Consider the following 18627-nt stretch of genomic DNA (forward strand, 5'->3'; position numbering starts at 1 on the left):
ATAGTTTTGAAAGATTTGATTTATTTCTTCTGGTGAGTTGGTGGACTTCCCTGCTGTGTCTGTAATGACTGGTATTGTTGTTTTTTCTTTATTTTGTTTGATTTGATTTGCCAAATATTTACCAGATTTGTTACTATGATGAAAATTTTCTTGTCTTAGTCTCTGAATGAGAAATTGGGTGTGTTTATTGATTAATTCATTCAGTTTAAATTTGTATTTTCTTAATGCAACCTGTGTTTCTTCTGTTGGGTTATTTATGTTGATGTCTTCCAATTCTTTGATTTTTTTTTCGAGTTCTGCCTGTTGCTCCTTCTCTTTCCTTTTTTTGTAAACAGAAAATGAAATGATGTTTCCTCTTAATACAGCTTTCCCTGCTTCCCACAGAAGGGATGGAGATGATTCGGGGGAGTCATTCATCTCTAGAAAGCATGCCCACTCTTTTTTAAAATAACTGTCAAAGTCATGATCTTTCAGAAGGGATGTGTTAAACCGCCATCTAGTAATTGGTTTATGTGGGCTAATTATGTTCCATTTTAATGTTACTGGGGCATGGTCACTAATGACTATTGGATGAATCTTTGTTTCAGAAATTTTTGACATGATAGAATTACTTGTAAGGAAAAAGTCAATGCGGGAATATGAGTGATGGACAGTAGAGAAAAATGAGTATTCTTTAACGTTCGGGTGCTGTAAACGCCAACTATCGCCAAGACCAAAATCACTCATGAACTGTTTTATGGTCTCTGCAGATTTCCAAATACGTTTATTGTCTGAGCTGTTCAATTTATCTATTGTTGAGTCTAGAGTTGTATTAAAGTCGCCTGCTATTATGACTGGACAATTAGAAAAATTTGAAATGAGGGAAAAAAAGTTATGAAAGAAAGATGGGTCATCTGTGTTTGGGCCGTATATATTGCCAGTTGTAACTGGGTTATTATTTATTGAGATATTTATAATGACAAAACGTCCATCGGGGTCTGTAATGGTGGAGTTATGGACAAATGACATTTTTTTACTGTTTAAAATACATACTCCTCTCTGTTTTGTGTTGTAGTGAGCCGAGAATAATTGATTGAACTTTGGTGATTTAATTTTGTTGTGATCAGATTCTGATAGATGTGTTTCTTGTAATAGACATATGTCAGCTTGTAGTTTATTTAAATGGTTAAGAACTTTGATCCTCTTTGTCTGAGAGCCAAGTCCACGAACGTTCCAGGTTACAAAAGTGATAGATGACATATTTTAGAAAAAAAATAAATAAATAAACAGATGTAAATGAATGTGTGAGCCTGTTAGTATTGTATATGTATGAGTGTGTAATTTCGAAAGGGAGTAGCAATGTATGTGTGAATGTATGTAATGATGCAATGTTGTTGGCAGACTGACAAAAATAATCGACAGATTTGACATTGATAAACGAACAAACAAACCAATAGCACAAATGACACCAGAAAAAACAAAAACAAAAAACAAAACAAAAAACAAAAACATTAAATGCAAACATCTGGCGGAACATGGGGGGGGGGGGTACACGAGACCTAGGTGCATAGACAAAAACACATCTTATAGGTTAGAGAGAGAGAGAGAGAGAGATTTTGATTTTCAAACCCCCATTTATTACAATAATAATGTAGACAAGACAGCAATACAACAAAAAATTATCTTAACAAAGGAGAAAAATACAACTCCTCACCGACAATTCTACAAAGAACCCCATTTAAACACCACATTGCTTCAAAAGACAAAAGGTCATGCATTAATCTATAATAGTAATAATCAATCAAAATCCTAGACTTGATCAATTTCCCAAAAACAACTCCTAACTTTTTGCAAACATTTTGCTCGACTTTTTCTTTCCTTGTAATATAAATCGCCATTTTTGCTTGACCAAGCAAAAAGTTCAACAACTGAGACCTCTGCCTATATTTCTTCATGTATTTAGAACCACAAATAAATATTTTCTTTGTAAAAACCACACCAAAAGTGTTAAAAAAATCTTCCAAAATATTAAACAATGGTCTTAATCTCTCACAATGCATAAACGCATGAAAAATGGTTTCCTTTTTCAAACAAAAAGGACAGTTTTCAGTAATGTCAGAATTTATCAAGGAAACAAAGGCATTTGTTGCAATGGCACCATGTAACACTCTCCACTGTAAATCGCCAACTTTTTTAACCAATGGTGACTTGTACAAGGCTCTCCACTGTGGTTTTTCATTAATATCAAGATTAAGAACGTTTCGCCATGGTGTATCATGCTTATTATTCAAAAAAACTTTGTTAAAAGCTACCACACAAATCTTATACAAATCTTTACCAAGTACAACATTTGAACCCACAATCATCAAATCATTACAATTCAAATACATGCCGTGACACTCACCCAAAATAGGGGATATACTCAAATTCGGAAAGGGGTCCTTACAATCAGAATCAAGAGATCCCTTCGAGTACTGATCAAGCAGTTTGATTTCTTCACCAGTTAAGGCAGAACTCCATCTTTCAAGTGCCTTCTCCACAATGCGATGTGATTTAATTCTTAGACATTCAGCAACTGCAGTCACATTTTTGAAGGCAAATCCTGCTATTTGATGCAAGTGGCCAACTGTTATTAATTTGGCATTACGCAGAGTTCTTTCTGGTAAGGCTGAAGACATCACCTGCGATAAATCCAAACGGGAGCCAATAACCAATGGCTCTTGTAATAACCAGAACAGAGAGGCATTACTTTCCCTGTTTTTCTTGAACAGAGACCAGACTTTGAACAGATTGCGATAAAAAATTGGAGAATCACACATTTTTAGATTTTGAGAATCCAGCCAAAATAAGGCTTTGTCCAGTCCCAAGCCTTCAATGCTCCGAAGAATTGCACAAGCAGTCCCCATCCAACTTGACTCTGCAGAGCTCTTTAAAAGTCTTTGAACATATTGCAAACGAAAAGCAGCTGTTCTGCTCTGCAAGTGTATCAGTCCAAGTCCTCCTTCATCCTTTGGCAAATACAAAACACTTTTTGGTACCCAATGTAATCTGTCCCAGAAAAAATCAATCAAAATTGACTGGATACCAGTTAGAACCTCAGAGGGGGGATCTATGCATGCCAAGCGGTGCCACAGAGCAGAGGCCACCAGGTTATTAATAATCAAAATACGTCCTTTATAAGACAATTTAGGAAGTAGAAACCTCCACTTATCCAGTCGTCCCTTAACTTTTTCAACAATGCCTTCAAAGTTCTTTTTCACAACATTCTCATTCCCTAAGAAGACACCTAAGTACTGGAAACCATCTCTCGTCCATTTTAAGCCATCAGGAAGCCCTGGTTCACCCTTGAGCCATTTCCCGACTAATATGGCTTCACTTTTACTCCAATTTACCTTCGCAGAACAAAGAGCTTTAAAATCATTTAAAATTCTCAACAACACATTAACATCATTACCCTCCTTAATTATAACAATAACATCATCAGCATATGCTGATAATTTAAAACTATTTGTACAATATGGCATACATAACCCACACATATCAGCTCTTAACTTATTTAACAGGGGTTCTATGGCTAAGGTATATAGCATGCCTGACAATGCACATCCTTGTCTGACACCCCTATACACCCTAAAAGGAGAGCATAAGTCACCATTGATTTTTAAAATACTCTCAGCACCACAATACATAACCTTTAACATTGAAATAAACCCAGAGTTAAAACCAAAAGCTTTTAAAACGCTCCACAAATAAACATGTTCGACTCTGTCGAAAGCCTTTTCTTGATCAATTGATATCATACCAAAATCCAAATCAAAAAGTTTTCCACAATCTAAAATATCTCTAATAAAAGAGATATTATCAGATATTTTTCTTCCTGGCACACAGTATGATTGATCAGAATGGATAATGGAATCAAGAACTTCACTTAATCGAATTGCCAAGGCTTTAGACAGTATCTTATAATCATTACATAATAGACTGACAGGTCTCCAATTTTTAATATCGTTTAAGTCCCCCTTTTTTGGAAGTAAAGTAATAATTGCTCTCCGACAACTTTGGGGTAATTTTCCATTTATCAGACTCTCATTAAAAACATCTAACAATTCCGGACCCACATCTTTCCAAAAAAACTTATAAAATTCAATCGTAATACCATCAATTCCAGGTACTCTTCCGTTTTCCATTTTTGCAAGAGCATCCTCAAGTTCACTTAGACTCAGAGTTTTACTAATTCTCCTGTTATCATCTTCTGTTATCTGTGGTAAATTTTCAAAAAACACAGAGTTGCCATCATTTTTTCCTGAAATTTCTCTTTTATACAAGTCTTCATAAAATTTTACAGCTCTTTTCCGAATATCTACGGGATTTACCAACATAACCCCTTTATCAGACCGCAAGGCATGAATCAATTTTTTCTGACCATTTTTCTTTTCTAAGCTAAAAAAAAATTTCGAGGGAGCGTCCATTAACTCAGCACTTTGAAAACGGGATCTGATTATAGCACCTTGTGTTGTCAAGCCAAGCATATCAGCTAGTAAATTCTTTTTCTCTTTAATACGTTTAGTATAAATGGCATTTTTTGTGGATTCTGCTTGATCTTGTAACTTTATTAAATCTTCCTCCAACATGTTCATTGAACTACTAATATTTTTTGTAGCACTATGAGCATATTGCTGGCACAACTGTTTAATTTGGACCTTCACAAAATCCCACCACTGCTGCAACAATGAGAAAGAAGATTTAATAGCTTTGGCATTTGTCCAAAACTCTTTAAAAACCTCTCTAAAAAGGGGATCACACAATAAATTATTATTAAAATGCCAATAAGCACTTTTTAATTTTACAAATCTTTTTGCAACAACACATTTTACCAAACTATGATCCGAAAAACCTACCGGGATTATTGAACATTCTCTAACCGTACTTAGTTGATGCTTAAAACCATAAAATCTATCGAGCCTTGCCAATGACAACTGGTTATCATGAGCATGCACCCAGGTGTACTGTCTCTGTGTACCATGGAAATTTCTCCATATGTCAAATATACTGCGAGACTCTATCATCTGGACAAGTCTCTTTCTTGATTGCAAGTGTGGTTCAATATGATTCCTATCTAAACCATTTTCAGTGCAATTAAAATCTCCTCCTAGCACTAAATAATCATCCACATTACAATCCTTTATGGCACAATCCAAAGTGTTTAAAAAAACCATTCTTTCAATTGCCGAATTTGGAGCATAAACATTGACAAACACAAACGAGCTGTTTTCAAATACAGCTTTAACTTTCAACAACCTCCCTGTAATTATTTCCACCATGTCATAAGAATACGGAATAAAATTTTTAGAAAACAACACAGCAACTCCACCGCTCAACGAGGTGTGATGGCTTAATAACACTAAACCATCAAATTCCTTGGTCCAATCTACAGCGTTAGATGCATCGCTGTGGGTCTCTTGTACAAATAACACATCAATTTTTTTTATTTTCATTAATTCAAATACTTGAGCTCTTTTCTTCAAATCTCTTGCTCCATTAACATTTAAAGAAGCAATGTTTATTTCACCCATCCCGGACAAAATAAAGAAGCAAAAAGAGCAAAGATACCACAGCAGATGCACCAACGTATTCATTTTAACTGTTTCCACTGGACCCACCTGACTGAGAACTTAGCTTTGTAAGGATTTTCTTTAGACGGAAAACCTCTTGATTGGTGAAGCAACTTTCACTTCTAAAAACCTTTACCTTCTCAATAAACTGCATTATGTCTGGAAAATACTCCTCTATTTTAACTTTCTTCACATTTTTCGTCATTTTTAAAAAAGACTTGATGTCATCAGCAGTATATATGCGGCTAGAAAAGCCACTCTGAGGCAAACTAGCAGAAACACTATACTCTGAAGCGTCACTTTCACTTTCAGTGTCAGTCTGGCTCATACGAAAGGTACCATCTGTTCTTTTTACTTGTTTATCAACATGACTGTCCAACAACTTCCTTTTTTGAGGGATTTTAAAAAAACACTCTTCATCTCCCAACAAAGAGCCCTCATCTTCTAAAATTGCCATAGCCTCATCCTCACTATTTCCCCCTTCTGATTCCTCTGTTTCACATTCTGCATTCCCCTTTTTCAAGAAGCTATCATTCTCAACCCCTGCTGCAGCTATTTCATCTTTCTCAACTGTTTTTCCTTCAAGAATCTCAGAACTTTTATCCACTGATTTCAAAGCAACCACGGTTCTACTTGGGCCTGGCATCTCCTCAACATTTACCTTTGTAACATTCTGCACTTCTGCTGCATTTTCTGAAACAACAACCTCTGCAGTTTTATCTATGTTTTCTGCTCTTTTTGGACACGCACGGACGAGATGTCCATTTTCACCACAACCGAAACATTTCATCGTGTTTGTTGTGGCATAAATCACATAGTTGAACTCTTCGTGACGAAAATTTAGAGTCAAATCAAGTTCTTCAACATTGTCTTTTAGTACCATATAGACGTAACGCCTGAAAGAAACCACATGTTTCAACAAGGATGACTTACTTCCAATTGGAATCATTTTTATCGCAGAGGCCAATTTGCCATACCTCGAGAGCATACCAACTAAGACCTCGTTCTTAATAAACGGCGGCACATTTGACAATGTAACTCTCTTTGAAGGCGTAGAGAGCGGTAGCACTGAAATAAAAATTCCACTAATCTCAACGCCGCTTTCCACCAACAGGTTCGCCAGTTCGACTGTCTTTACAAACAAAACAATCGCATTGTTCATTCGCGACGCTGATAAAACATTCTCATGACCAACCACTGCACCCACCGCCAAACTACACTCCTCCACACTGGCAGTGGAATCAATTTTCACACCGTGACGTCTTGTCAAAAACTCCAGGTTCAGTGCACCTGGAGCCGCCATGCTCACGGTACACCGACCGGGAGTAAGAAACTCCCGTAAATATACACACTTCTACCACTAATACTCACACAAAAAAAGCGCACGGCAACTATTTAACGCAATGGGGATAGAGAAAAAGGTAGAAAAGAGTTATCAAACACTCGTACCTTGCACCGCCGCCACACACACACTCTCCAACCACGCTCCTCACTCAACGCATGCGCGCACACACAGAGAGAGAGAGAGAGAGAGAGAGAGAGAGAGAGAGAGAGAGAGCATTGAAGCAGTTATTGATTTTAGGAATGGGAATGGAATGTTCAAAAAAGCCAGGGGGTAATGTCCTTATCACGATATAGTTGTCCGTCTATGTATAATTTGTCCACTGTAATGATTGCCCTTTTTCCTTCATTTATTTTCTGTCTTCGGATTTGGAAAAGTTGTTTTCGACGTGTGAGAATGTCCTTTGGGTATTGTTCGTTGAGACCATAGTTTGTGCCTTTAAGCTGCCTGCCTTGCTTCTGAACCAGTTCTTTGTGTTTATAGTGTTCAAATTTTGCGATGATCGGTTGTGGGCGGTTGTTGTTGTTTTGAGATCTGATGCGGTGAACACGGTGAAAAGTGATGGTCTGTACAGTTTCGGATGGTAGTTTCAGTTGTTGTATCATAAAGTCCTTGACTGATTTTTCGGGGTCGTCTGGAGATTGTTCTGGGATGCCGGTGAAAACTAAATTGTCCCTCATGCTGCGCGTTTGTAAGTCCAAAATGTTTTCTTTCATGGTTTTGTTTTCTGTGGCAACGGACGTGAGTTGAGCGGTAAGTGCGTGAACTGAGTCCTGTTTTGGTGATGTAGATGGTGATAAACTCGGACTGGAAGGTGAATCGGGACGGGGTCTTTTGGTGATTGGGGTGAGGTTACCTTTACTTTTTTTGTTGTGTTCTGATTTATCCTTGTTCATGGTGCCGCAGAGTGTGTTGTAGTGTGCGTCGATGTATCCTTCGAGATGATCCAGATTGTATAATGTTATAGTCCAGTTTTGTAACGAAAAATGTGTACAATGAAAGAAATTGGAGAAAACACGAGAGAAAAGAAAAGGAAAACAAAAAAGTAGTTTGCAGTCTAGCAGACGGGCGCCGCCATGTTAGATCACGCACCAGGTCACGTGAGGTCTCCCGTTACTCAGCCATTCAGCTCTCCCGACTTTTTACATCCTGAAGAAAATTTGTGGCGGCGGCTTACAAGCAGCACTCTTAATGGAGTGGACCTTGAGAGGCGAGCGGCGTCCCTCTCCCACGGGCGGCTCGACGTCGGCTGCGAGCCTGGATCGTGTGGCTCAGCAGGGGACGGAGCTGCGGGGGGACGGAGCTGCGGGGGGACACCCTCGGCGACGGGCAGGCGGAGGCGGGGGCCCAGGCGGCGGAATGGTAACTTCGCGGCGGGCAGGATATGTTGGACGGCCTCCGTCTGCCTCTGGACCGTTGGAGCACCAGAGGAGACGCCCAGCCCGAACGACGGGCAGGCGTACTGCTCTGGCATCTCGACGGGGTATGCTGATGGGCGGAGGATCGCAGGCTTTTGGGGGCCGGCGATACGTTCGACGCCGCTGAGCAAAAACCCTTCACGGTGTCGCCGAATAGGCCGCTCTGGGGAATGGGAGAGTCGAGAAAGCGAACTTTGTCGGCCTCTGCCATCCAGGCCAGAGTCAGCCATAGGTGGCATTCCTGGACCACGCAGGTGGACATCACCTGACCAAGGGGACACGCTGCAACCTAGTGGCCCGAAGGGCGAAGTCAGTGGCGGCGCGGAGTTCTTCAAGTACCCCCTGGTCAGGACCACTCTCGTGCAGGCCTTAAGGTGCCTGCACCTGGCACTTTTGCAGTGTTGCCATGGCCTGCAGGGCGGGGCAGCATGTCGGGGGGTGCAGAAAAGGCCCAGCCGATGAGGGCGGAAGAAATTTCACATGCCCTAAAAGGGAGACGCGGAGGGCCCCACCAGGCGGCCGCGCCCGCACCCGCGGGCAAAGGTGCACCGCGATGGCGCGCCCGACCTGGGGGACCGCCACGTACCCCTTGGCTGCCCCGCCATGGAGAGTGGCGAGGGGAGAGGAGCTGGAGTGCGCTTCAAATGAATAGGGCGCCATCGATTTTGTCAGCTCCTCATGCACATCCGGTCAGAACGGGACCGGGGGGAGCGCGGCGCTGCCGCCGGTGCCCCCCCCAGGAACCAGTCGTCCAGCCTAGAAGGATCGGCCGGAGGCCCCTGAGGAACCCTCAAACCGATCCCCCCGGCTGCCCGGAGAAGCATAGCCGACAGTTCGACATCAACCTCCGGGGGGGCAGCGACCACGGGTGGGCGCCGCGCCGCGGGAAGAGATGTGTCACCGTCTGACTCTCCCTCTGATGCTGTGACAGACATCTCATCCTCTGCAGGAGCACCGAAGGAGACGCTCAGCCCGCCAGGCGGGGAAGCGTCTGCTGCGGAAACTCAACGGGACCGCGCTGAGATAGAGAGGTCCGCAGGGCTTTTTGAGCCGGCGGAACGCTGTCTATCGTAATTTGAATGTCCCCCCCCGCGCCCCACCGCGGTGGCCGAAGAGCATAGGCGGCTCAACGGCTGACCACGGGAGGGAGGCGGGGGGAGCCAGCTCGCGAACGAGCGGCGGGACTTCAGCGTGGTCATGGTCATGCTTTCACCGCATGAACCATTCATGAGCACCACCCCAGCGTGCTCAAAGCCTAAACACGTGAGGCAGCGCTCATGTCCGTTCGCTGAGGAGAGGAAACTACCACATCCAGAAACGCACGGCCGAAAAGACGTCCTGAAAAGAACGTCTAAAACGGCCGCTAGAAATTGCTCTTTTGTGATCCCGGTTTGCCCAGGGAGGCGCCGCGGGGCAATGCACTCGCCGGGGCTGCTTGCTGGAATGCAAAAAGGCTTTATATGGCCGTGAAAACGGCCGCCCGCGGGATCGCGCTGGCGGCTGCCAAACAATGCTCTTTCTGTGAAACACTCTTTTAGTTATGGCAGCGCAGCAGCAGGAGGGAGCATGAACTCTGAAGAACTCTTCTCAGCTGTTTAGAGGCTCGACACATCGGCTCTGAAAGCAAAAGTCTGACTGAGTGGTGCGCGCAGCCATCTTATATACCCGTATGTACGGGGGCGTGGCCGGCGCGCACGTCCACTCGCCAATTTTCAATTGGCCTTTTTAATAAGGCTCAGAGGTGATCGGTCTCTCAAGCGAGATCCCAATGTAACGTCGAAGTGATTCGACTGAAGGGGTAACTGCTTTTATCAAAAACATAAAATAATGATGAAAATAATAAAAAGTCGTTTTGTTGCAAAGTCGTTGCCATATTGATGTGTACAAAGATGTAGCAATATGAGATCCTATCTTAATAGTCTATTTTGAGAATAAAGGCATAACAAATTAAATTAAATTAAAAACTGCAGAGCATTGTATTTTAATTGTATGTGATTCATAAAAAATGTGCAACAAATGAGTAACACAGTGCAGATATTCCTTGCGTTTTGGACTTTGAATCCTGGCAATACTTTACGGCTTTCACAACCCTTCAGATTACAACATCTAACCTCACAATTGTTTATGAGAGGGGGTCGTTCGTGTCACTTTTAAACTTGCCATTTCACCTTTCACCTTCCCCCATGTATATGAATGAAGGTGAGAAGAGCGGGCTTGGCTCTTGGGGGGGTTTAAAACCGGATGCATTTCAAAAATAGGCCGTGATGATTTGAGAAAGCAAACTGATCAAACAGATTATGATCAGTCTTCCGCTGGGCGCTGTTCATTAAAAAAAATAAATAAATAAATAAAATAAAAATACACTTATATTTAACGATCAAAAATGCTCCAAACGTTTATCTAAATTAACTAAATAAAAAAAATAAAAATAAAAAAATAACTCTGTCATGGTCATACTGACAGAAGCTGAACATAATTCAAAACTGTAAAGTATTTGCAGAATAAAGAAAACATGAAGGATGCCGCTTAATATTTGACTTCCTTTCCGTGAACTGGAGCTTATCCCTCATTCCATTTGTTTTCTTTGTTTTGTAATCTTTATATTATTTTTGTGAAATATATTTTTTTCTCTTTTATACCATTTTATTGATTGATTCGTTGTAAAATAATGCTTGCATTGTCCTTGTCCTTGAAATACGCTATATAGGAAAGCGGATCAGAGCTCTGGAATATACTACTAGCCTATATTAAATAAGGATTTTGCCTTATTCTGTGACGTGAAACCTCGTCAGATCACAAAAGAAAGTTATTTCAAACACTCGACTGATGTTATTAAAATGTTCTCTTTAGACAGCAGGTTTGTAAACAGACTTAAACCCATGCAAAAATCCATGCACGCGTTCTATTAAGGTAAATTTGAACGATTTTTTGACTGATATTTCCATACGTTCGACACAAATGCCGCACTGTACAGCTCAGGTGCGTCACCCCAGTTATGTAGACAGAAGGTGCGTGCAGCTTGAAGTATGGTCGCAAGAACGATTTGAAAGCTTGCAGAACCGTCTGCGTTCTATAGCTCTGGTTTTAAACACGGATCTTTTCTGCGCAGCGCCACTTCAATTCGAACGCACCTAAAAACTCAAATGACAGCCTCGCGAGTCGCGACCACGGGGCCCTCCCCTTAAGACGGGGCCCTAGGCGACCGCCTGTATCGCCTGTTGGACGGGCTGGCACTGTTTGTCATGGCCACGAGATATAAACTCGTGGGAACGTCATATTATGTTGTGGGCACGAGACCATTTTGTAGAAGAAAACGACATCCTTATGTCAGGACCACGAGATGCAATGATGAGGGAACGACATCCATTTCTCGTGGCCAAGTCTTCTTATACAGGTCCTTTTCAAAAAATTAGCATATTGTGATAAAGTTCATTATTTTCTGTAATGTACTAATAAACATTAGACTTTCATATATTTTAGATTCATTACTACACAACTGAAGTAGTTCAAGCCTTTTATTGTTTTAATATTGATGATTTTGGCATACAGCTCATGAAAACCCAAAATTCCTATCTCAAAAAATTTGCATATTTCATCCGACCAATAAAAGAAAAGTGTTTTTAATACAAAAAAAGTCAACCTTCAAATAATTATGTTCAGTTATGCACTCAATACTTGGTCGGGAATCCTTGACTGCTTCAATGCGGCGTGGCATGGAGGCAATCAGCCTGTGGCACTGCTGAGGTGTTATGGAGGCCCAGGATGCTTCCATAGCGGCCTTAAGCTCATCCAGAGTGTTGGGTCTTGCGTCTCTCAACTTTCTCTTCACAATATCCCACAGATTCTCTATGGGGTTCAGGTCAGGAGAGTTGGCAGGCCAATTGAGCACAGTAATACCATGGTCAGTAAACCATTTACCAGTGGATTTGGCACTGTGAGCAGGTGCCAGGTCATGCTGAAAAATGAAATCTTCATCTCCATAAAGCTTTTCAGCAGATGGAAGCATGAAGTGCTCCAAAATCTCCTGATAGCTAGCTGCATTGACCCTGCCCTTGATAATGATTAATCAGCACAGTGCGATTAATAATAATAATCATTATTATTTGTTTGTTTGTTTATTGGTTGGTTGGTTGATTGATTGATTATTTATATTGTGGCGTTGACGTCATTGTATGGCGCGATCCCATCCATTGCGATTTTCCACTCGGTAAGTAGAACAGTTAATTGATATAGATGTGAACAATTACTTATATTTTCGGTACAAAAACTGTTCAGTCAGGAAGTTGTGTTTAGAACCTAGAAGTGCAAGGTAGTAGTTTCGTGATGCAGTAAATGACAGCAGACATTATAAAAAATATAATTAGCTGCACCATATGTGTAGCAGGCTATGTTAGCTAAGTTGGCTAATTAAATTCAAATTTGTTTATTTTTTTTCCACATATAATCATGGAAGGTAATATGATAGGAGATTGTATGATTTTTATGATGTGTTTTCATATTACAGTAGCTCACAACACTTCAGCCAATTATAAATGTTGAGTTTGTTAGTTTTCCAGTAATTGTTAGAAATAGACACAAATTTATATAGTAATAACACAAATCTTAACAATGGTAAACAATACAAATGTATTCTACGACAATATTGTGGCTTATCACAATTATTTAATATGTCATAATAAAGCAAATTAAGTGTTCTTCTCTAAAGAAGGCTACGTTGTTTCTACATTGTAAACTGTTCCCTTCCGGGAACTCTACACTGCGTCCTGAAACGCTATGGGGAACGCCATTGGCGGGCCGAACTCTGAGTCATGTCCAACGTCCAATGAGAAACGGGAGTGACGTCACAGGCGCGGTGACGTCACCGACCAGGAAGTATAAAAGCACGTGCGTTTGAAGCCGGCGTCAGCTTTTGTCATTCAGCGAGAGCGCTCTGTGTCTACTGTCTGTCTAGAAAGCATACTGCTGTTTTTCAGTGCCAGTTTGCACTACTTTTATTTGAGCAGTATGCCAGGGGGAAAACGTTCTTTTAAGAGCGAACGCAGAAAGGCGGTTCAGCAGCCGCATAGAAAGTGTGTCCCTCCCTGCCAACGCTACATTGTTGGTGGGGATACACACGATCTATGTGTGGTCTGCTTGGGAGCGGAGCACGCTAGGTCAGCCCTTGAGGGGGCTGGCTGCCCGCAGTGCGAGCGAATGCCGCTGCGGTTGCTCCGTTCCCGGAAAGCCCTCTTTGAGGAGGGGGCTTTCATCAGCGTTTCCCCGCGGGTCTGGCCCCGCTTCCGTCGAGGCGGAGTGGCAGCTGCACTCGTGGGGTTCGCAGTTAGATCTGCTGGAGGGAGTTGAGACGGGTGATCCCCTATCTCTCTCCTCACCCAGCGGATCGTTTGACCTCCTCTTGGATGAGGAAGCCCGCACTGCGGTTCCTTCCCTCCGAGAGGAAGAGTCAACGCTCCACCTGTCTTCCTCCGAGGAGGTCGACATCGAGAGCGTTGACCTCCCACAACCGCCCCCCCCCCCCCCCCGTTCACCCCAGTATGAGGAGCTGGTGGAGGTGCTGACGAGCGCGGTGGCCAAGCTTAACATCAGCTGGTCACCCGCTCCAGATCCAGAGCCCCAGGCGAGCAGGCTTGATGAGCGCTTCCTGCGGGCTAAATCAGCACCTCCCAGACGGAGCCTTCCTTTCTTCCCTGACCTCCATAAAGAGATCGCGAGGTCGTGGGACAAGCCGTATTCCTCTCGTCTCTTCTCCCCCGCCTCAGATTACTACGGTAATGTGGGGGGGATGGAGGAATGCGGCTACAGGGCGATGCCACAGGTCGAGAAGACACTAGCGAGCTATCTGTCTCCCGGCCTGGCATCGTCCCTGAAGGCTCCGTCCTTGCCCACCAAGCCATTAAAAGTTACATCAGGCTTGATGGGCAAGGCATACGCGGCAGCAGGTCAGGCTGGTGCATGTTTACACACCATGTCTGTGCTCCAGGCGTACCAAGCCGACCTGCTGAAGGAGTTTAGTGACGGCGAGGAAGTGAGCGTGTCAGAGATGCGCCCCTGCATCCCTTCGGCCTCTTTGGTGACTCTGTTGACACAGTTGTCAACAGGCACCAGGAGGCCCGCAGGCAGGCAGCGGCATTCCAGCATTACCTTCCTCGCCGCACTTTCTCCTCTGGGGCTGCTGGATGGGAGCAGCCCCAGCTGCACTCCAGCTCCTCACACAGGGAGACCCAGAAAAGGAGCGTTGCTACCCGTACCCCTCCGGCGAGGCCTAGAGGGCGGGCTCAGCAACGCTCCAAGTCGGGGTCCTCAAAGACGAGGCCGGACCTGAGGGTCGTCCTCCAGTCAAAGAGGGCCTCGGCTAAACGGCCCTGATGGTCGTGGCCCAGGGCCAATGAGGGCAGCCCCTCTCGAAGAGCTAGGTGCTTCACCGCCTCTGAGGAGTACGGTGACCACCTCTCTTCGGGGCCCTCAGGAGATTCGTCAGCTAACCCTGCCAGTGTTACAGGGCGCGGCAGTCTCCCGCGAACGCCATTCTCCGGTCTCTCCGCCCGGAAACGTAGCGGAACCAGAGAGTTCGCCACCCCCACGGGGGTCTCTAGAGCGCTTACTTCAGGTGCATCCTGCCAGTTCGCTGTTACAGGTCACCGAGTTAGCTCCTCAAATAAATCCAGAAACCAGCCTCGAGAGGTTGGTTCCCTTAGTAGAATTTCTGGCAGCGTGGAAGCTACTGCCAAATATTTCTACGTGGGTCCTGCATACTGTAGAGAAAGGCTATTTCATTCAATTCGACGCCAAGCCGCCACCTTTCAGCGGGGTATCACGGGTATTTCACGTCTCCATCCTTCCTCAACATCGGAAGTTTCTCAGGTTCGCTTTCAGGGGCGAAGCTTACCAATACAGAGTTCTTCCGTTCGGCCTAGCGCTCTCACCCCGAATGTTCACGAAGTGTGTGGATGCTGCTCTGGCTCCTCTGCGACTCCAGGGCATCCGCATACTCAACTACATAGACGACTGGCTGATCCTAGCCAGCTCAGAACGATTAGCCGCTCAACATCGAGATGTTGTTCTTGCTCATATGACAAAGCTGGGGTTGAGACTCAACGCCAAGAAAAGTGTGCTATCTCCATTACAGAGAACCACTTATCTAGGTGTAATCTGGGATTCGACCACGATGCAGGCACGAATGTCACCTGCTCGGATCGAGTCGATCCTTACTGCAGCAAATGCGGTCAAGCTAGGCCTGCTACTCACTGTCAAACAGTTCCAAGTACTGTTAGGTCTTATGGCAGCTGCATCCAACGTGATACCTCTTGGACTGCTGTACATGAGACCACTGCAGTGGTGGCTCAAAACCAAAGGGTTTTCCCCGAGGGGGAACCCACTCCGCAAGATCAAGGTCACGCGGCGCTGCCTACGTGCCTTAGTCATGTGGAAGAAGCCCTGGTTCCTGTCACAAGGGCCAGTGCTGGGAGCTCCTTGCCGCCGCGTCACGCTAGCGACAGATGCATCCCTCACCGGGTGGGGAGCGGTCATGAGTGGCCGTTCCGCCCATGGTCTATGGAAGACCAGCATCACTCTTGGCACATAAATTGCCTAGAAATGCTGGCGGTGTTCCTGGCTTTGAAGCATTTCCTTCCAGACCTAAGAAACCGTCACGTGCTGGTTCGCACAGACAACACTGCGGTGGTCTATTACATAAACCACCAGGGAGGTCTGCGTTCACGCCCCTTATACAAGCTGGCGTACCAGAACATCATGTGGTCGCAAGGGAAGCTTCTCTCATTGAGAGCAGTTCACATTCCTGGACGTCTCAATGTGGGAGCAGACGTCCTGTCGAGGCAGGGGCCGAGGCCCGGGGAATGGATGCTTCACCCACAGGTGGTGAAGCAGATATGGAGAGTCTTTGGTCAAGCCCAAGTGGACCTCTTTGCGACTCAGGAGACATCGCAATGTCCCCTTTGGTACTCTCTAGCTCAGTGATCGCCAACCCGTCGATCGCGATCGACTGGTAGATCTTTATCACTGTCCCGGTAGCTCCCGAAAATAAAAACATTTTCAGTTTTGCAAGCATCTGTATTTCTTAATCCAATTGCTTTATTTTCAATGAAGTGACCAATCAGATAAAAGAAGAGCACCCGTAAATTAACTGTCGCAAACGTCAATATGGATCTCCATGGTGATAGCCCGCGCGAGGTAACATACTACAAACTAGAATGGCGGAGGCTCCACGAAAGAAGGCAAAAACCTACAATTTTCATCCAGAATGGTAACAGGAATTTCTGTTTACCTTGGTAAAAGAGAAGTGTGTATGTATGTTGTGCCACCAAAAACAAGCATTATGTAAAAGAGGGAATCTGGAGAGGCATCACAATACCAACCACCCGAAATTTAAAGACCGCTACCCGCAAAAGAGCGCGATTCGTGCACGGAAAGTTGACGAGCTGAGATCTGAGTTGAAGGCCCAGCAATCACTTTTTACAAAATCTGCTGATCAAAATAAGGCTGCTACTGAAGCATCGTTTCGTGTAAGTCACTTTCTGGCTAAAAACAAAAAGCCTTTTACGGATGGCGAATTATTCAAGGAAGCCATGGCCATTACTGCAGAGACTATTTTCAAGGATTTCAAAAACAAAGACGACATAAAAGCCTCACTCCGTGCTGTGCCTCTCGGCCCTGCATCAGTGGCAAGGAGGGTCGAGTCACTGTCAGAGGACGTGGATCGACAGGTGTTAAAGGACTTGTCACTCTGTGAATATTTTTCACTGCAGTTCGACGAATCTCTGGATGCAGTGGACACAGCTCAGCTTGTTGTTTTTGTCAGAATGGCTTTCCAGGATTCTACAACAAAAGAGGACTTCCTCACTCTTTTGCACTTAAAGGAGAGAACGCGAGGTGAGGATATTTACACTGAGTTTAAAAAATATGTAAGCGAAAATGATATCCCCATTCATAAACTGGTAGCAATTACCACCGACGGAGCACCGGCGATGCGTGGCGTGCGCCTGGGTTTTATAGCACTGTGCCGTAATGACCCTGATTTTCCCGAGTTCAAGAATTATCATTGTGTCATTCATCAGCAGGCCTTAGCAGGGAAAGTCGTAGATTTTTCACACGTAATGTCATTGGTGGTCAAACTGATAAACTCGATACGAGCAAAAGCACTTCAGCGTCGCTTATTCAAGGCGTTACTGGATGAGCTCGATGCCGCGTATGGAGACCTACTACTTCATGCTGATGTGCGGTGGTTGAGCCGCGGGAAAGTGCTCCAGCGGTTTGTTGACTTACTGCCTGAGATAAAGACATTTCTATCTGCAAGAAACGAGGAGCACAAGGAACTGTCAGATGATGCGTGGCTGTGTGACCTGGGGTTTCTGACAGACTTGACCGCAAAGCTGAATACACTCAATAACGAGCTCCAGGGAAAAGACCGACACCTGCCACACATGATCAGCGCAGTGAATGCGTTTAAGTCTAAGCTTGGTGTTTGGATCACACATCTTAAAAACGGGAGGCTAACACACTTTCCCAACCTGGAAAAAATGTCACAGAGCATTAAAGACAAGGACGTTTTTCACCCTGAGAAATACTGTGCTCACCTGGACAAAGTTGCAACAGAGTTCAATATGCGTTTTGGTGAGTTAAACGAAATGGAATGCATTGCTGCATTTGTCTCAAACCCATTCATGCTCATTGATATAGAACAGGTAGCAGCCAAATTCCAGCAAGTTTTTTCTTTGTCTAGTGGAGTTGACATGGAGATGGTTGATTTGCAAAATGACATTGAGCTGAAAGCCAGATCAAGGGACAGTGACTTTTGGGGACTTGTCAACAGAGAAAAGTTTCCGCTCCTCACTGCATGTGCACTTAAAGTGAGTGCCTATTTTGGATCAACTTACCTCTGTGAAATGGCATTTTCACAGATGAAAATAATCAAATCCAAATACAGGAGCCGTCTTACTGACAGACACCTCACAGACTGCCTCAAACTGGCTGTCTCTAGCTATGAGCCAGACTTCAGAGGACTCACAGAGAGTATTCAGTCACAGCCATCACACTGAGTAACATTACTTCAGCAGTTTTGCCTTCTGGTGGCATTGAGAAAAGTGATGTTGATGATGGGACATAACTGCACTTAGCTTAATTTGAGATTGTTGATAATTTTGTTGATAAAACAGTTCATTTATAAAATGTTAAGGGTAGGTAGTACCGTCAGAAACTTAAGTGAATAAGCACTTTACTGCTGACAATGGCATTTTTCTTGAGTTCAGTGCCACTTCATATG

General features: G+C 44.1%; 1 protein-coding gene across 1 annotated transcript; it reads left to right on the forward strand.

Moving 5' to 3' along the window:
• Positions 1 to 16933: 16933 nt before the first annotated feature.
• Positions 16934 to 18403, forward strand: LOC141331690 (general transcription factor II-I repeat domain-containing protein 2-like). Its single transcript, XM_073836725.1, has one exon. It carries the CDS (start codon positions 16934 to 16936, stop codon positions 18401 to 18403), a length of 1470 nt encoding a protein of 489 aa, XP_073692826.1.
• The last annotated feature ends 224 nt before the right edge of the window (positions 18404 to 18627 follow it).

This window comes from Garra rufa, chromosome 3 (assembly GCF_049309525.1).
Source record: "Garra rufa chromosome 3, GarRuf1.0, whole genome shotgun sequence".
Taxonomy (NCBI): domain Eukaryota; kingdom Metazoa; phylum Chordata; class Actinopteri; order Cypriniformes; family Cyprinidae; genus Garra; species Garra rufa.